The sequence below is a fragment of the Oncorhynchus kisutch genome, linkage group LG2, assembly GCF_002021735.2.
Source record: "Oncorhynchus kisutch isolate 150728-3 linkage group LG2, Okis_V2, whole genome shotgun sequence".
In the NCBI taxonomy this organism is placed as follows: domain Eukaryota; kingdom Metazoa; phylum Chordata; class Actinopteri; order Salmoniformes; family Salmonidae; genus Oncorhynchus; species Oncorhynchus kisutch.
The window spans coordinates 51,576,912-51,597,232 of NC_034175.2; the positions used below are offsets into that span (position 1 = coordinate 51,576,912).

General features: G+C 42.6%; 1 protein-coding gene across 20 annotated transcripts in view; it reads left to right on the forward strand.

Moving 5' to 3' along the window:
* The first annotated feature begins 8,101 nt into the window (after window positions 1-8,101).
* clasp1a (cytoplasmic linker associated protein 1a) overlaps window positions 8,102-20,321 on the forward strand; it is an 88,205-nt gene continuing 75,985 nt past the window's right edge. For 8 of the 20 annotated variants that reach the window (XM_031797263.1, XM_031797313.1, XM_031797299.1 and 5 more), the window contains exons 1-2: window positions 8,103-8,237; window positions 9,606-10,395. In XM_031797263.1, coding sequence (XP_031653123.1) covers window positions 10,201-10,395 — 195 coding nt within the window. In that variant the 5' untranslated portion in view covers window positions 8,103-8,237; window positions 9,606-10,200. Of the gene's footprint in view, window positions 8,238-9,605; window positions 10,396-20,321 lie in introns of all 20 variants that reach the window. The other 12 variants (XM_031797329.1, XM_031797346.1, XM_031797305.1 and 9 more) reach the window with 4 other exon arrangements.

Below are 20,321 nucleotides of genomic sequence, written 5' to 3' on the forward strand. Positions count from 1 at the left end.
AGCACCCCCACAACATGATGCTGCCACCCCTGTGCTTCAAGGTTGGGATGGTGTTCTTTGGCTTGCAAACATCCCCTTTTTTCTCCAAACATAACGATGGTCATTGTGGTCAAATGGTTCTATTTTTGTTTCATCAGATCAGAGGACATTTCTCCAAAAGGTATGATCTTTGTCCCCATGTGCAGTTGCAAACCATAGTCTGGCTTTTTTATGGCGGTTTTGGAGCAGTGGCTTCTTCCTTGCTGAGCGGCCTTTCAGGTTATGTCGATATAGGACTCGTTTTACTGTGGATATAGATACTTTTGTACCTGTTTCCTCCAGCATCTTCACAAGGTCCTTTGCTGTTGTTCTGGGATTGATTTGCACTTTTCGCACCAAAGTACGTTAATCTCTAGGAGACAGAATGCTTCTCCTTCCTGAACGGTATGACGGCTGCGTGGTCCCATGGTGTTTATACCTGTGTACTATTGTTTGTACAGATGAACGTGGTACCTTTAGGCATTTGGAAATTTCTCCCAAGGATGAACCAGTCTTGTGGAGGACTACAATTTGTTTTCTGAGGTCTTGGCTGATTTCTTTTGATTTTCCCATGATGTCAAGCAAAGAGGCACTGATTTTGGAGGCCTTGAAATGCATCCACAGGTACACCTCCAATTAACTCAAATTGTCATTTAGCCTTCCAGAAGCTTCTAAAGCCATGGCATAATTTTCTGGAATTTTCCAAGCTGTTTAAAGGCACAGACAACTCAGTGTATGTAAACTTCTGACCCACTGGAATTGTGATTAAGTGAAATAATCTGCCTGTAAACAATTATTGGAGAAATTACTTGTGTCATGCACAAAGTAGATGTCCTAACCGACTTGCCAAAACTATAGTTTGTTTAAGAAGTTTGTGGAGTGGTTGAAAAATGAGTTTTAATGACTCCAACCTAAGTGTATGTAAACTTCCAACTCCAACTTTATATAATTATCGCCCTATTTCTAAACTTTTTTGCCTAGCTAAAATATTAGAATCTTTGGTTAATTCACAGCCAAGATCTTTATCTTTGAAATGTAATCGAAATGTCCATCAATCGGGTTTTAGACCAGGTCATAGCACTATCTCTGATGCATCCCTAGTTATAAATGATGTGGTTAACTGTATGGATAAAAGGCAACATTGTGCTGCCCTCTTCATTGACCTGTCAAAGGCTCTCGATACTGTTGATCACTCACGGCTAATTCAGAGGCTTTCCTCAATTGGCCTAGACCAGGCTGCATGTAACTGGTTTACAAATTACTTGACAGATGGACCTCAGTGTATCGACTGATGGTGTTAAATCAGGTTTCCTGGATGTTACGAAAGGTGTCCTGCACAGGTCGATTCTGTGTCCTGTACCTTTTACAGTTTACATTAACAATATCGACTTTTCTGTAAAAAACGAACCTGCACTTACTTGTATGCCAATGATATTGTTGTGTATGCTATTCCCCCCCCCCCCCCCCCCCCCCATGGTTGACCAGGCTCTATCTGAACTACAGCCTGCCTTCATTGTATTAAAGAACATCTTTATTGACCTGAAATTTGTTTTGAATGCAGGTTAAACTAAGTATATGATGTTCTCCTAGAGCTCATAAAAATTACTCTGATTTAAGCATGTGTACTTTTGATGGTGTCCATATTGATGATAGTGTCCCTGCTTACAAATATCTGGATAGATGAAACGCTGTCTTTTAAAAAGCATATTGAGGCATTAGTAAAGAAGCTGAGAATAAAAATGGGCTTCTATAGAAATAGATCCTGCCTCTCACTAAACAGTAGAAATCAGATTATTCAGTCGACGTTCCTATCGGTCCTAGACTATGATGACGTCTATATGAATGCAGCTGCCACTTCATTAAAGCCTTCAGATGCAGTTTATCATAGTGCACTGCACTTTATTATAGGCAATAATTTTAGTACTCATCACTGCATTCTCTATCAAAGTTGGTTGGCCCTCTCTGATGTCATGTAGGTTGATACATTGCTATGTTATTTGTGGAACAATCTTCAAAATGTTCTAAAATGTTATGTTTTGGTGCCTCTAGGGAAATTCAGAAGGATAATTGAGGACCTTAATACTGATTGTTTTTTTTATGACCATGTGTTACTTTCTACTTGCATTTTGTATTTATATTGATGTGTGTAATTTATGGCTTTCTGTAAAAGAGACCTTGGTCTCAGTATGACTCCTTGATAAAATAAAGGTTAAATAGAACGTTTTAATGTTCTGCATGAGTAACTATGTAGAAACTACAATGTTTGCATGAGTAACTAGTAGAAACGTTGTTTTCGCTTCCCTGGCAGTTGAAACTCAAACATAGAAGTACATACTGCATCTGGAGACATCACAATGATGACAAGCTTTTTCTACTAATTATTTGCCTCCTTTTGAAATGTCTTTGTGTTTCCAAGCCAAAGTAATGCACTTTAGACAAAATCTTTATCAGTTGCAATTGAGACTGCATTGAGTTGAACGCTCAGCTAGGCATCAATCCTAAAACGAACATTCCTAACATTATTGTGACGAAACGTGCAGCCATGAATATAGCCTATTCCAACTCGCGCTGCAACATTGCCTGGATGGGGGCTGTTTATTTCACTTTTAATTAAAGTGGCAGATATTTTTTTCTCATCTGATATTTTGCTTAAAAGAGAGACATTTAACAATATACCACATGACTTCTTACTAGTAATACATGTATTGTTTTAGAAACGTTACAAAGCATGCTCATCTGTTTTTTTTGTGTGTGTGTGTGTGTGTGTCTAATTTGAGCAACAACAAAAAAATATTTTGCTGGTAAAAAGAAAATCTGAGTGGCTGGTACTGTAGATTTATTTATCTAACTGCCACAGTGGCTGGTGGACCAAAAAGTTCATTTTATGCCCTGCTCACAGCTTTACCATAAAGTGAAGTGAATTCTCAACAACAAAGGATCATAATTACTTGTGTCCTGCCTGAGGCGGCTCAGAAGTGAGCCACACATTTTTGTAAATATAACAAACCATGAGAAAATACCCATTCTCAATATTGATCATGTCGCATTTGACATTACATGGACTCTAGCCATACTGACTAAAATTGTAATTATTTTTTAAATCCGTATGGAAACTTGGACTCATGCTTCTCTTATCCATCTGCAGTTATGCTTGATAAGGTTTATTTGTCAATGTGCTTTGATCTTTTGGGTTGTGAAATAAATATGGTAACATCAAAATGTATTTGTTGCATACACAGTATAGCAGATGTTATAGCAGGTGCAGCAAAATGCTTATGTTACTAGCTCCAAACAATGCAGTAAAATGTCAAACAAGTACACAAATCTTTTTATAGGCTATATTTTTTTTTACAAGAAATATCGGAACTAATCCAATTAACGACCAAAATAGCACTGTAACAGTAAACCAGATGCAATCTTTAGACTAGATATACTAAGAATATGTACAGCAGTAGATACTGTATATTTGTGAGCTTTGTCAAGAATCCAGTATATAAATAAATATGTGGTGTGTATAAAGTGTAACTAAAATGCAATGTGGAATGCAGTGTTTAAATACACGGTACAAAACCCCATGGCAAATGGATAGGATTGTAGGAAATTAGCATCCGGAATATAAATATTTGTGAATGTTGTGTAGACAGTATATGAAAAGAAAAGTTATGTACAGCAGTAGTTATAGGATAAGCCTTGAATAGAATACTGTATATAAATTCACAGATGTTCATTGTAAAGGGTTTTAACACTGTTTCCCATGCTTGTTCAATGAATCATAAACAATTAATGAACATGCCCCTGTGGAATGGTCATTAAGACACTAACAGCTTACAGATGGTAGGCAATTAAGGTCAAAGTTATGAAAACTTAGGACACTAAAGAGGCCTTCCACTGACTCTGAAAAACACCAAAAGAAAGATGCCCAGTGTCCCTGCTCATCTGCGTGAACGTGCCTTAGGCATGCTGCAAGGAGGCATGAGGACGGCAGATGTGGCCAGGGCAATACATTGCAATGTCCACACTGTGAGACGCCTTCGACAGCGCTACAGGGAGACAGGACGGACAGCTGATTGCCCTCGCAGTGGCAGTGTAACAACACCTGCACAGGATCGGTACATCCGAACATCACACCTGCGGGACAACAACTGCCCGAGTTACACCAGGAACGCACAATCCCTCCATCAGTGCTCAGACTGTCCGCAATAGGCTGAGAGAGCCTGGATTGAGGGCTTGTAGGCCTGTTGTAAGGCAGGTCCTCACCAGACAACACCGGCAACAATGTCGCCTATGGGCACAAACCCACCGTCGCTGGACCAGACAGACAGGACTGGCAAAAAGTGCTCTTCATATGATGAGTCGCGATTTTGTCTCACCAGGTGTGATGGTCGGATTCGCGTTTATCGTCGAAGGAATGAGCGCTACACCGAGGCCTGTACTCTGGAGCGGGATCGATTTGGAGGTGGAGGGTCCGTCATGGTCTGTTGCGGTGTGTCACAGCATCATCGGACTGAGCTTGTTGTCATTGCAGGCAATCTCAACGCTGTGCGTTACAGGGAAGACATCCTCCTCCCTCATGTGGTACCCTTCCTGCAGGCTCATCCTGACATGACCCTCCAGCATGACAATGCCACACTGCTCGTTCTGTGCGTGATTAGGCATGCAAGACAGGAATGTGACCGTGTTCTGCCATGGCCAGCGAAGAGCCCGGATCTCAATCCCATTGAGCACGTCTGGGACCTGTTGGATCGGAGGGTGAGGGCTAGGGACATTCCCCCCCAGAAATGTCTGGGAACTTGCAGGTGCCTTGGCAGAAGAGGGGGGTAACATTTCACAGCAAGAACTGGAAAATCTGGTGCAGTCCATGAGGAGATGCACTGCAGTACTTAATGCAGTCGGTTTGCCATACCAGACACTGACTGTTACTTTTGAGTTTGACCCCCCCTTTGTTCAGGGACACATTATTCCATTTCTGTTAGTCACATGTCTGTGGAACTTGTTCAGTTTACAGTATGTCTCAGTTGTTGAATCTTGTTATGTTGAATCTTGTTATGTTGAATCTTATGTTGATACAAATATTTACAAGTTAAGTGTGCTGAAAATATACGCAGTTGACAGTGAGAGGACGTTTCTTTTTTTTGCTAAGTTTACATATAAAGTGTCCAGAGTTGAATTATTATAATATATTTTTTTATTTAACCTTTATTTAATTAGGCAAATCAATTAATAACAAATTCTTATTTACAATGACGGCCTACCCTGGCTAAACCCTAACCCGGATGACGCTGGGCCAATTGTGCACCACCCCTATGGGACTCCCTATCGCGGCCGGTTGTGATATAGCCTGGAATCGAACCAGGGTCTGCAGTGATGCCTCTAGCACTGAGACGCAGTGCCTTAGACCGTTGCACCACTCGGGAGCCCAAATGACTATGTACAGCCGTCTCTAAGGTTCAGGACAGGGTACTGGCCAGAGGTATGCTAGTGATGACTGTTTAAGAGTGATGGCCTGGAGACAGAAGCTGTTTATCAGTCTTGGTCCCAGCTTTACTGTATCTGTAATGTCTCTGTCTTCTAGATGTAGCTGGGTGAACAGCCTGTGGCTCAGGTCCTTGATGATCTCCTTGGCCTTCCTGTTACACAGGGTGCTGTAGATATCCTGGAGGGCAGGCATGGTGCCTGGGATAATGTGGTGGAAAAAGTACCCAGTTGTTATACTTGAGTAAAAGTATAGATACCTTAATAGGTTAATCAAGTGAAAGTTACCCAGTAAAATGTAGTATTTGGTTATAAATATACTTAAGTATCAAAAGTTAATGTAATTGTTCAAATATTTGTATTTTATATTATTTCACCATTATTTAACCAGGTAGGCAAGTTGAGAACAAGTTCTCATTTACAATTGCGACCTGGCCAAGATAAAGCAAAGCAGTTCGACACATACAACAACACAGAGTTACACATGGAGTAAAACAAACATGCAATCAATAATACAGTAGAAAAATAAGTCTATATACGATGTGAGCAAATGAGGTGAGATAAGGGAGGTAAAGGCAAAAAAAAGGCCATGGTGGCGAAGTAAATACAATATAGCAAGTAAAACACTGGAATGGTAGATTTGCAGTGGAAGAATGTGTGAAGTAGAAATAGAAATAATGGGGTGCAAAGGAGCAAAAATAAATAAATACAGTAGGGGAAGAGGTAGTTGTTTGGGCTAAATTATAGATGGGCTATGTACAGTAATCTGTGAGCTGCTCTGACAGCTGGTGCTTAAAGCTAGTGAGGGAGATAAGTGTTTCCAGTTTCAGAAATGTTTGTAGTTCGTTCCAGTCATTGGCAGCAGAGAACTGGAAGGAGAGGCGGCCAAAGGAAGAATTGGTATACTTAAGTATCAAAAGTAAACATAGCAAATGCCTTATATTAAGCAAAGTAGATGGCACCATTTTCTTGTTTTAAAAATGTACAGATAGCCAAAGGCACACACTCAGACACCTAACTTTTATAAACAATGCATTTGTATTTTGTGAGTCCTCCAGGTCAGAGGCAGTAGGGATGGCCATGTGTTCTCTTGAAGAGTGAGTGAATTTGTCCATTTTCCTGTCCTGTTAAGCATTCAAAATATGAGTACTTTTGGGTGTCAGGGAAAATGTATGGAGTAAAAAGTACATTATTTTCTTTAGAAATGTAGTAAAGTAAAAGTTAAGATTCCCCCCAAACTACTTTAGTAGTACTTTAAAGTATTTATACCTAAGTACTGGGGCTGATCTCGCCAACGTCTGGAGAGCCCTGCAGTTGCGGGCAGTGCTGTTGCCGTATCATGCGGCGTTACAGCATCTAGAAGTTTGTGAGGGTCTTATGGGCGTTGGTCCTCAGTGATGTGCACGCCTAGGAACTTTAAGCTTGTTAGCCTCTCCATAGCGGCCCATTCGATGTGGTTGGGCGATCTGTATTTAACATATGATCTGTAATAAATATAACATATACTATTCAATTACATTTCAATTTGACACCAAATGTAAAACTATTCTATATTTAGGCCACACGATGTCACTAAAGACTCGTGGCACTGGCTTGACAGGTTTCAGCGCATCGGAATGGGAGTCAAATGGGTGGCACAATTTCGCCTCCCTTTAGTTCTAAAGGTTCTGAGTTGCTGTAGCACTCTCTTCAAATGAAGAAACGGTGCATTCACGGAAGTACTGGTTACATAGATGGCCATGTGATTCAGGAAATGAAATATATTTATCTAGTAGAGTGAAGTATGGCCCTGTTTGGCCCTGTCCGGGGGTGTCCTCGGATGGGGCCACAGTGTCTCCTGACCCCTCCTGTCTCAGCCTCCAGTATTTATGCTGCAGTAGTTTATGTGTCGGGGGGCTGGGGTCAGTTTGTTATATCTGGAGTACTTCTCCTGTCCTATTCGGTGTCCTGTGTGAATCTAAGTGTGCGTTCTCTAATTCTCTCCTTCTCTCTTTCTTTCTCTCTCTCGGAGGACCTGAGCCCTAGGACCATGCCCCAGGACTACCTGACATGATGACTCCTTGCTGTCCCCAGTCCACCTGGCCATGCTGCTGTTCCAGTTTCAACTGACCTGAGCCCTAGGACCATGCCCCAGGACTACCTGACATGATGACTCCTTGCTGTCCCCAGTCTACCTGGCCATGCTGCTGCTCCAGTTTCAACTTCCACCTGACTGTGCTGCTGCTCTAGTTTCAACTGTTCTGCCTTATTATTATTCGACCATGCTGGTCATTTATGAACATTGAACATCTTGACCATGTTCTGTTATAATCTCCACCCGGCACAGCCAGAAGAGGACTGGCCACCCCACATAGCCTGGTTCCTCTCTAGGTTTCTTCCTAGGTATTGGCCTTTCTAGGGAGTTTTTCCTAGCCACTGTGCTTCTCCACCTGCATTGCTTGCTGTTTGGGGTTTTAGGCTGGGTTTCTGTACAGCACTTTGAGATATCAGCTGATGTACGAAGGGCTATATAAATAAATTTGATTTGATTTGATTTGAAGTAGTGAACAACAGAAATGTGCATGCGTCAATTTCCAAGTGCCAAAATCCCCAGATTGACGCGTGCGCACGACAATCCCATTCTTTGTCCACCAAACGGCATTCCGGGGTGGAGACTGAGGTGCCTCGATGCTACTGTCATAACCCGACAATATTTACAAAGCTGTCAGACTTCAGATATTTGTGTTGCTCTTTCTGAACAGGGTATGGTAAGTACGATATTAACCTATTCAAATGTATTCATGCATGCTTTCATTCAGAGTAGATCCTCACATTGTGTGTTCTGGCAGCTACACTAGCTGTGTGTGATCGGACGTTTAGCTAGCTAATCAATGAAAAAGGGTTAGCGCCATCTAGCTTGCTTGCTAGCTAGCTAGTTCGTTCAAATATAGGGTTTCTACTGTAGCGGTTGACTCCGATCCATAGGAACAATAGGAACACATATGCGGTTGTTTTTATTGTGTTTCCACTGAACTACTGCATTTTTGGTTTATTTGAACCAGATAGCGCCTGACTAAGTAATAACGGTTTAGCAATATGAGTGAGACGAATGGATACGGCTGCTGTTGCTTTTAGTTATCTGTCAGCCACAAGCAAATACAAAAACTAGCTAGGTAATGTTAACTACAGTACTAGGCTACTGTACAAAGATTCAAACACAAGGATGTTGGTCAGAATTATATCTGTTCATTCATTGTAGCTAAACCTTTGGTTTCTCTGACGTACATTCAGACAGTGTAAATAACAAAACAAAAGAATGGTGTCATACAAGTCCTACGTTTGTTGTATGACTGCTTAGTTTGTGGGTAGCTTTAGGACACTGCATCGGGAGTCTGTGTATTGATTGGACACCAACCAATTAAGACTCACGATGATGTGTCCCAGAGCTAGGTTGTGGGTCTGAAAGTCTTTGTTTGAATAATCCTTTGTGAGTGTGCTGTGTCTTCATGCAATCTGACAGTACCCACAAACTGAGAACCATGCTAATAAAACCGTACAGTTGACATGAAATTAGATGATATAACCTGGTCCCAAAACTCACATGGCATAACAACTACCATGGGAGTTAGTAAAACAACACAGATTTAGGCCAGGGTATATCACTGCTGCATTTACAGTTATTTATTTGACAGATATTTCATATAAGATATACTTCATGGTTCTTAGTATGTGGGTAATGTCAGAATTTTTGGCAGTGCAAATCTCTAGCCCTTTACCAGTTTGGCATATCTGACCAAACACTTTGACTACAAATGTATTGTCCAGACAGAGACATATTCTACGTACTTAGGAGAAGTAGGCATTGCTCGCTGGCAGGTCACTTCATACACAAACAAAGCCATCTTATTTGCAGTGAACAAGCTGTCAGCATGTCAAAGAGAGCGAGAGCAAGTGGTATGAATGTGTTTGAAATGGCATGTGTCAACGCTGCAGTAACACACTGGGTTTGGGGGCTCCCGTGAACTCTTCACTGACCCCAGTTGCCATGGCGGCAGGTTGTTGAGCATTTACTATTTGAAGAGAGGAGGGTGGGATTGTGTTAACTGTCTCCCCTTCTCTATCCTTGACCCCGGTAGGGCTTCCTGGGAACCAGGGACCACTAAGTTATGAAGCTCTTTCCTTCCAGACCTTCCCTGTACTCCAGTTACTGTCACAGCCTAAGCTTTACCTGCTGCTGCTCTCCCAACCACCATCTCTGCTCTCCCAACCACCATCTCTGCTCTCCCAACCACCATCTCTGCTCTCCCAACCACCATCTCTGCTCTCCCAACCACCATCTCTGCTCAGCCTGGTACTAGCAGCTTGGCTCAGACTCACTTCATCACAAAGAAGAAAAAAAGAGAAAGAGAGAGGGAGAAGAGATCCCTCCCCAGCTGCCATCCAAACACACATGGTGCATAGCTGCCATTCTCTAGCCTCCATCTATCTCCGTGACCCGGCCTCCAGCTAGCTCCTGGCACACATCACATAGCCTAGCCTAGCCCAGGGCCTGCCCAAGGGATATAAATAGGCAGCATCCAGCTAGTGTGTGGAGTGTGCACTTGTTTCCTTTTTTCCCCGGGTCATACACACGCCTAGTAGGGGTCACACCCATTTGTTTTCTGTCTTCCCTCTGCCTGGAGCAGTGGTAGTTAGTGGTGGGACCGAGGAGAGAGTGACGAGGCAGAGACCATGGAGGTCAATATGGAGTATTGTCTGGCCCAGGTGGTGCAGAAAGACCTGGGGCGGAAGGTGCAGGTGGGACAGGAGCTCATAGATTACATCGTGGATAAGGAGAAGTCCCAGGACCTGGAGCAAGACCAGACGGCTCTGGACAGGATGGTGGACGGCATCGCTACCACCTGGGTCAACTCCTCCAATTTCAAGGTAAGAAGGGTATTCATACCCCTTGATGTATTCCTTATTTTGTTGTGTTACAGCCTGAAATGAACTAGGACACTCAAACAGTCAATGTCGTATTGGTAAGCAACTGCAGTGTATATTTGGCCTTGTGTTTTAGGTTAGTGTCCTGCTGAAAGGTGAATTTGTCTCCCAATGTCTGTTGGATAGCAAACTGAATCAGGATTTCCTCTAGGATTTTGCCAGTGCTTACCTCTTCTGTTTCTTTTTATCCTGAAACTCCCTAGTCCTTGCCGATGACAAGCATACCCATAAAATGAAATTGAAAATATGGAGAGTGGAACTCAGTAATATGTTGTATTGGGTTTGCCCCCAACATAACACTTTGTATTCAGGACATAAAGTTAATTTCTTTGCCATGTTTTTTGCAGTTTTACTTTTGTGCCTTATTTCAATCAGGAGGCATGTATAATACTATTGTTATTCTGTACAGTCTTCCTTCTTTTCACTCTATAATTTAGGTTAGTATTGTGGAGTAACTATAATGTTGTTGATCCATCCTTTTCTCCTATCACAGCCATTAAACTCTGTAACTCTTTTAAAGTCACCATTGGCCTCATGGAGAAATTCCTGAGCAGTGTCTTCCTTTCTGGCAACTGAGTTAGTAAGGACGCCTGTATCTTTGTAGTGATTGGGTGTATTGATACTTTGAACTTCCAAAGTGTAGTTGATAACTTAACCATGTTCAAAGGGCTATTAATATCTGCTTTTTTTATTGCTACCCATCTACCAATAGGTTCCCTTCTTTGCAAGGCATTGGAAAACCTCCCTGGTCTTTGGTTGAATCAGTGTTTGAAATTCACTGCTTTACTGAGGGACCTTACAGATAATTGTATGTTTGGGGTACAGAAATCAGGTAATCATTCAAAAATCATGTTAAACACTATTATTGTAGGGGCCTCCCGAGTGGTGCAGCGGTTTGGGGGGGGGGCTTTACTTGTCCTATCGCGCTCTAGCGGCGGGCCGGGTGCCTACAGGCTGACTTCAGTCATCAGCGAATGGTGTTTCCTTCGACACATTGGTACAGTTGGCTTCTGGATTAAGCAGGCGGGTGTTAATAAAAAGAGCAGTTTGGCTGTTCATGTTTTGGAGGACGCATGACTAGACCTTTGCCTCTCCTGAGCCCATTGGGGAGTTGCAGCGATTTTTATTTATTTATTTCACCTTTATTTAACCAGGTAGGCTAGTTGAGAACAAGTTCTCATTTACAACTGCGACCTGGCCAAGATAAAGCATAGCAGTGTGAACAGACAACAACACAGTTACACTTGGAGTAAACAATAAACAAGTCAATAACACAGTAGGGGAAAAAAAGAGTATATACAGTGGGACAAAAAAGTATTTAGTCAGCCACCAATTGTGCAAGTTCTCCCACTTAAAAAGATGAGAGAGGCCTGTAATTTTCATCATAGGTACACTTCAACTATGACAGACAAAATGAGAAAAAAAATCCAGAAAATCACATTGTAGGATTTTAAATGAATTTAATGAATGATGCTTGAAGCATTGCGAAGAGCTGCTGGCAAACGCAGGGAAGTGCTGTTTGAATTAATGCTTACGAGCCTTCTGCTGCCTACCACCACTCTGTCAGACTGCTCTATCAAATATCAAATCATAGACTTAATTATAATATAATAAACACACAGAAATACGAGCCTTAGGTCAATAATATGGTAAAATCCAGAAACTTTTATTTAGAAAACAAAACGTTTATTCTTTCAGTGAAATACGGAACAGTTCCGTATTTTATCGAACGGGTGGCAACCCTAAGTCTAAATATTGCTGTTACATTGTACAACCTTCAATGTTATGTCATAATTATGTAAAATTCTGGCACATTAATTACGGTCTTTGTCAGAAAGAAATGGTCTTCACACAGTTCACAATGAGCCAGGCGGCCCAAACTGCTGCATATTACCTGACGCGAATGCGCTTTTGTTAAATCATCACCCGTTTGGCGAAGTAGGCTGTCATTCGATGATAAATTAACAGGCACCACATTGATTATATGCAATGCAGGACAAGCTAGTTAAACTAGTAATATCATCAACCATGTGTAGTTAACTAGTGATTATGTTAAGATTGATTGTTTTTAATAAGATATGTGTAATGCTAGCTAGCAACTTACCTTGGCTCCTTGCTGCACTCGCGTAACAGGTGATCAGCCTGCTACGCTGTTTCCTCGTGGATTGCAATGTAATTGGCCATAATCGTCATCCAAAAATGCCGATTTACCGATTGTTATAATTTGAAATTGGCCCTAAGTAATTTGCCATGCCGATTAATCGGTCGACCTCTAATTGAGAGTAGGACTGTTGCGTTGACGGTATTACTGCCACGCTGGCGTTCACGAGTCATGAAAGCAGTCAAATTCCACGTGACCGTTTAGTCACGGTAATTAGGCTTTTCCAAGCGCTGATGCTGCTCATGGTCATTAGTAGCCTACCAAACTTGCTAACTGCCTTGTTCTCTACATTCTATTGTCCCTCTAATCACTCTGACATCAATGCAAATGTATTCGAAAATCTAATCAAACACTTCATGAGCTCATGTTGCGCAACATTTCTATAGGCTATGCAATTGTGTGAGAGAACTGAGTGATGGCCTCTACTAAAAAGAGGATCCCATCAGCTTTCTATTGGCTAGGCCTACTTCTCAGCTTTCCTAATATTAAGCACATTTTTAATCTTTACAACTGGAGTATAGCCTACTAGGCTGGCATGAAAATGAAAATAGTTGTCAATTCGCTAATTAAAGTGCATAAATGCCATGTAAAATAAAAAGTAATAATGCCACGAAATTCTAAGCAAATCTTGTCTGCTAAATTAACTAGTGTAGCCCAGATCAGGACCTAACATAAGGACAACTCAGAGTATGCTATTCTGTTCTTCTGAAATAGACGACATGCTTCTTTAGACCTATCTAAAATAAATAATGGATTTATTGTGAAGGTGTTCCAAAGGTCTGCGTCAGTGGCTTGTAGGAGATGCTAAATGTGTTTGCTAATTAACGGTCAATTACCGGGAGGCCCGACATTTATTAGCTTGACAATCACCAGATGACAACATTTTGTGACCACCACAGCCCTATGTGAGAGCATCAAATGGATGCAGGCTGAAGGGCTTGCATTCAAGAGATGATTCAGGGGAATTGGACAGTTAGAGCAAGGAAAAGAAGTTCAGAGAGGTTTTACTGGTTGGTCAGACTGTCCAATATCCTTTGTCCTTAGGCTGTCGTGGAGCATGTTCAGTTGGTAGACAGAGTAGGCTAATGGCATCGATCCTGTGTTGGAATTCGAACATTAGCCTGTTGGTTTTCAGAGGTCAGAGTAAATTTGCCATGTCATCCGAGTAATTCAATAGTCACCAACATAATCATGCTTTTCAGATGAAAGATTGGAATAGACATATTTTTTGGGGCGGAAAACACACTTTCATTTCAGATAGTTTGACACATTTGATGATCATTTTATGTGCTCTGAGAACAATTATGTTAGAATTAATGCTGATTTGTAAAGGAAGCATCTTCGATTAAGTGGTGTCATTAAGTTTAATGACATGAATCCACAAACATGATTAAAACATGAATGTCATATATTATGCTGCTGTCCCATAAGGTATCCGCTCCAAAGCAGATCTTAATTAACAGGGTAGTGGTTTAAAATCTCCTTACCATGCATGTTTTTTTACAGCAATAGACTGGCCTATGTATGTAGCATATGTTATGTGCCTGGGATAAACGGACGAACTCTACTGAATTAGAATGGCAGTACGGACATTTTACCTGAATCCTTCCTTCCCAATTCTCGAAGAATCACTTCTCCTGAATAACGTGAGAATATTTTTTGATTATTTTTATTTATATATATATATATATTTTATTTTACCTTTATTTAACCAGGCAAGTCAGTTAAGAACAAATTCTTATTTTCAATGACGGCCTAGGAACAGTGGGTTAACTGCCTGTTCAAGGGCAGAACGACAGATTTTGTACCTTGTCAGCTCGGGGATTTGAACTTGCGTGTTGTTATGTTAACCTTTCGGTTACTAGTCCAATGCTCTAACCACTAGGCTACACTGCCGCCCCGGCATTGCACCTTAACATAAACTGAACCGTTCCCCTTCAAAAACAGATATTCATACAAAAATGATTACATAGGCCTATGACTTATCTATCACAATTGTGAGGACATCAACAGGCCAATTTATCAATGTGCCTTTTCTTTCCCATCTGTCTGTGTTGATATTTCCTGGTATTATTTACAAAGCTGGTGATTTCTTGTTGTGATACGTAGTTTATTGTATGCTGGTACCGCAGATCTCTATCTAAACAAAGCCATACTTGCCCTGGCCTACATAGTTTAGTTGGATTCAGACATTTGTGTCTGCCCTGTTTTGCACCCTTGCAGTCTTTGTGTTTAGCTGTTTCTGCCTCAGGCCCTCTGAGCTGGTAAACTAAGGCAGAGCACTAGAAGGTGGTCTTTAGGACCTGAAAGCTGTGTTGAAAAAGAGAGAGGCCTCATTGGAGATGCCCTGGCCTGGCTACTGCTTGGATGAAGGGGCTCCATAGAGGTTCAGTGATGACTAAGTGAGAGGGGTTCAGGCATGGGGCTCCACAGGTCCTAAGAGGGTTGTAATCACTTTTTGATTGCAGCCCAGACGTACCGCAATCCATATTGTTCCTTCACAGTGATGACACTAGTGCAGTGTCACAGGTTAAAAGTTGGAAGTCTTCATTGTCTGGTAGTGTAATGATTTCTCTGCTGTGCATCTGAACAGCATGCCAGGCAGTGGCTGTGCCTCGGAGCGATGCTTGCCTGGATGCAGACTGCGGTTAATGGGCCGAGTAATGTGGAAAGTATTTGGGTAGAACCAGAGAGAGAGTCTGTGTATGGGGCATTCTCCATAAATGGAGAATTGGGGTAGATGCCTGAGAACATTTTAAGGTCAGACTAAGTAGTGCAGGCTTTATGGTCACTGACATCTCCCAATACGTTGCCCTGTAGCCTAACCAAAGGATATCCACAGCTTTTCACTTTGAACACATTGACTGATCCTCAAACCTAGAACTAGGCCTATATCTGGTCCTGTCGTCACTACAGGCCTGTTGTTTGTCTCTGTTGAATGGATCAAGATAATATATCATGGAATTAACAAGTGGCATACTCTCCAATCCCTCATGGAAGAATAGTGAATCTCCTGCTCTTCTACATGTAGCCTAGTCCTAGCCCGCCTACGTAGTAACTGACACTGCACTAGCTTAGTGTGTGATGTGTGTGGAATTACTGTAGTAGTAGTACTGTAGTATTTAGTCAAAGATTTTTGTAACTAAACCAAGATATACCACAGCTTGTTGTTTCCGATGGGAACAAATTAGTCATAGTGGGCATAACAAGCAAGGAGGTGGGCAGAGCCAAGCACACGCTAGCGATTTATCCTATTGGCTCGTTCTAGTATGCATCTGCATATTTCCGTTAGGGAACGCCTACTCTGTGAAGTGTGCATGTGCAATAACTCAATTCGCCTTTGCACTCCTAAACAGGGCAATTTTTAATAACTTTTGCAAAGGGTAAAGTCTACAAAATGTAGTCCACTTTGTTCATAGCAGATTTTAGTTTTGGGTACAGAAAACTGTATTGAGATCCAAATGTTTAATCGATGAGAAAATTTCCAGAATGTCGGCCAAAATCCATCTCGTTCCATCTACTCCCACTGCCCGCCATATTTGGTAGTGAGTGGAAACGCCAACCGGATGCTTCACATTTATACATCCGCTGAAATATCTGTCTCATTGTTCGGTCTGTGATTTAGTCCTTCATTTGGCACACTGTCCCATTAAGACTTACACGGAGGGCAGGGATAACAACAGTACATGTCTGTACTCTCAGCTCACAGTGGACATCATCATGATTTGTACATATGTAATGAGGACATACAGGCTAACAACCGAGGGAGAACTGTGATCAGTGTGCTAGTAGTTGACATTTCCTTTCTCACAATGGTTTCTCTGCTGTAGTCTTTCTTTTCATGTCTCTGCCATACAAGGGTGTGTCTGTAGACCCATCAGCCTTGCCTCACTTCAACTCTAAAACAACATTTAACATGTAATGGCAGACCTAATGATAGTTTAATGATGCAGGGGTGTCTGATGTTGAATAAATATCACAAAAATGGGAGCAGTATTTTTCAAAGGCATATTACACTGCCATTATAGCAGCTAATCCTGAGGTTTCTCCAGGCAAGATGAATGTGTGTCTAATGTCTGTGCACTGTGGCCTGTCAGAACATAGGCCTGCTTGCGGTACTGTGTGTTTATGTTTGGTACAGTGCTTGCTGGCCCTGCTCTTCTGGCTCTGCAGTATCCCTTGAGGCATCCAAACTCAGGATCACGTCTTCTGCAGCAATCGCCACCTGATTCTGCCCTGCTCCAATCCACCAAAGCACACTAAACCCCTCCACCAAAACACACTAAACCCCTCCACCAAAACACACCAAACTCCTGTAGCTCTATTTAAATCTGTTTTGTAACCCAAAGCAGCAGCTTACGCAGATTCTATAGCTCAGGAAATAATACTCAACCCCAAGCTCAGCAAAATAGAACCTAAGCTCTTGCCTTTGTCTCACATTTTTGCCACTTCTAAATCTGAGCAGGATAGGGCTACTCTCTCTCTTACTTCTCTCAGCCATCAATCTGCCACTCACACTGTAGCACACCGTAACCCTGGGAAACCAGGTAAGCTGGGCCGTCTCTCTGATCAAATCAATGACCTCACAGAATCAGCTGTTTTGATGAGGCTTGAAGAAACCAGTTAGACAACTCCGCCTCAATGTCTCCACTCAGCCTTCTTAACTCTCCTACTCTCCCCATGTCTCAGTGGATGGTTCAATGGTCCTCTCTCTCTCTAGCCTCACTCCCTCTCTCTCTCTCCCTCTTTCCCAATAACTATTTTTCTCTTTCTCTCCCTCTCTCTCTTTCTCTGCCTTTGTCACTCCCTTTCCCTTTCTCTTTCTCCCATATGTCCCTCTGACTCGCTCTTTCCCTATACCTCTCTCTCTCTTTCTGTCTGGTTCAGAGACACCCCAGCAAGAACCCTGTCTCTCTAGATTGGGCTGAAGCGTTGTCACCCTGTGCCAGGGTGTTAGTGAAGTCTCTGTTTGCACCGAGGCACAGAGCCTTGTGACACTGAGGTGCCCTATAGGCCCTGGTCAAAAGTAGTGCACTGCAGGGAATAGGATGCAATTTGGGACAAATACTCTGTGTCTTACAGGCTGCAGCAGTGAGAGAGAGGTTGGCTCACTAGCTGGTGTAGTCCTGTCCTCTGGCTGGAGGAGTCCTGTGTGTCACCCCCACTGTCCCTCTCTCCTCTGAGGATGATGGCCATCTGCCAGAAGAGAAGAGAAGAGGACAGAGGGCACAAATCTCACAAAACCATTATAGTGGCTGGCTGATATTGGCCTTGTTGCTGTACTGACAAGATATACAGTATGCAGTGTCAAAATCAGGATAAGCCCATAAGCCCTGTGGCTACATTGAAGGTGTATTAGCATTAAGTTGTCACTGAAGAGGCCACCTAAATCATACAAACCTGAGGCAAACTGGCACTGGTCCAACACATCCTCAAACCATATTCTATGTATACAACTAGTTCCTCAATAATATGTTCTGCTAATTGCGCAATACTGCTTGTCCAATGTAGCCTCAAACCATATTCTATGTTCTACATACTTCCTCAGTCAGTATATTCTGCATTGCTAATCCAGTACTGCTACTTGTCTTTCCCCTGGGGATGTTCTTTTATGATAGATGGCATTTGTCATGGAAAGCTGCTCCTTCGTTTAGCTCAGCTGCAGTTGTTCACGGTCCCACTTGGCTTCAGGTGGTGAGAGGCAAGGAGATGAACATGTCCCTTGTTTGAGTGATGGGAGCAGTAAGCCTCGACCCTTTCCCCAAAGCCTGTGCTAATGCTCTGGTCTTAATTCACCTTGTATGATCTGTACTGTACAGAGCAACACAGAACTATGTGTGGCTTACTGGCTTGTTTGTCACTGTAATATGATGCACTCTGTACAGCACAGCAGCAAGCCCAGCCTTTTCTTCTTGGAAACCTGACTAGCTGACTGACTGACTGTTGAAGCTAGCACTACTGTGGGACAGGTATGACTGTAGGGTTCAGTACTGAAACGTCTCTGGGGTCATGTCAACCCACTGAGGAGGACTTTGTGCCGGTAGAACCAAGACAAGCACAAGCCTGTGTTAAACGTTAATCCAAAATATTTCCTTGTTATGTTTTGCGAAGCCTTAGGAATGCACAGAGCCCCAGTGTAAGGATTAGGCAGAGGAAGTCTGAGTGGACACAGTCCCTCTCCGTGTTCTTCTTGTAATGTAGTGTAGCTATTTATTTGGTGCAAACAGCCGTTAGACTGTAAACACTGATGTGCGGTTGGAGGGAGCACAAGGCTGCAGTCAGTGATGTTTACAGGGGGAGAGTTAGGTGTTCTATCTTAGCTTCCTGTCCTCTGCTCTGGGCCTCCACACGACCTCCACACTGTCTGTCTTTCTGTCCCCCCCCCTTATCTGAGCCAATGCACTATTGGAAGACTGCCATCTACCTCCTTGTTCTCTTGTGAGATTCCTCATAACCCTGTCTGAGACTAGCCCCCATATGGCAGTCCTTCTGCATCATATTTCATTTCTTTAGCTAGCTACATTCTGTCCTTGTTCTCTGAACTGAAGTCATTGGATGGATGATCATATTGTATCTTGCTGCAGCGTGTTTGTGTCTGCATCCATGATCATATGTGTGTGAGTGTGCAGTTAACCTAAGTGCCTGTTCGTGTGCTGTGCAGCAGGTTTTAATGCCGGTGCTGCTGCGGTAGTGGTGTTTTTAAGGTGGCAGCGCTGTAATGTGGTGATGTGGAGGACCAGCGAGAGCACTTCCGGGCTGGCAGCAGGGCAGTGCCATGATGGGGTTAACACAGAGGGGAGGAGGATGGGATAGCATGGGGAGAAAGGGGACTGGAGTATGTCTTAATGAACTGATACTGGACTGCTAGTGTGTGTGTCTTCTCCTCTCTTTGGCTGCCTGCCAGCTCCCCTTTTCTCTCCCTCCCCTCTGTCTTCTCTTGTTAACCCTGTCAAGGCATCATCTCTAGGCTAAACACAACCCAGAGTCATGACAAGCTCTTTGTTGTCAGTGTCCCTGCTGCGGTCTCATCTGTGTCCTATTGGGCTGCATCTCTGCTTTGTCTGTCACTCCTCTTTGTACTGTTAATATTTAATTTGGGCTGTTATTTAATCTGTGGGGTAGTTTATTTGTCGAGTTAGGCAGCATTGCACATCTCAATCCCAGGCATGCTTACATTTTTCTTATACGTTGCATTTTTTCTGTGTATTCGGTGGTTGTGTCAAAGCATTATGCTGGAGGGAAAGAGAACCAATTTTGAAAAGTAACCAAACATTCAATGTTATCACTCTTAAAATGCTTAACCTAGTTCACCAGCAGGTGAAATATGGGATCTCTGTGGCAACCAGACAAAAGAGATGGGAAAGGATAGACATTAACTCACTCAGTCCTGCCCTCAGATGCTCATTAGAGCCCTTTCAGAGATGATTGGGGAACATTTGATTATATTATTCATCAGGCCAATTAGAGAAAGGTTTGGTTTCCTGTGAGATTGATCTAAGATGATAGGCCTATTTCTCTAATTAAAGGTAGGTAGGATATATGTAACATATGGATTTTCATTGGGGCGGCAGGTAGCCTAGTGGTTAGAGCGTTGGTCTAGTAACCGAAAGGTTGCAAGTTTGAATCCCCGAGCTGACAAGGTACAAATCTGTCGTTCTGCCCCTGAACAGGCAGTTAACCCACTGTTCCTAGGCCGTCATTGAAAATA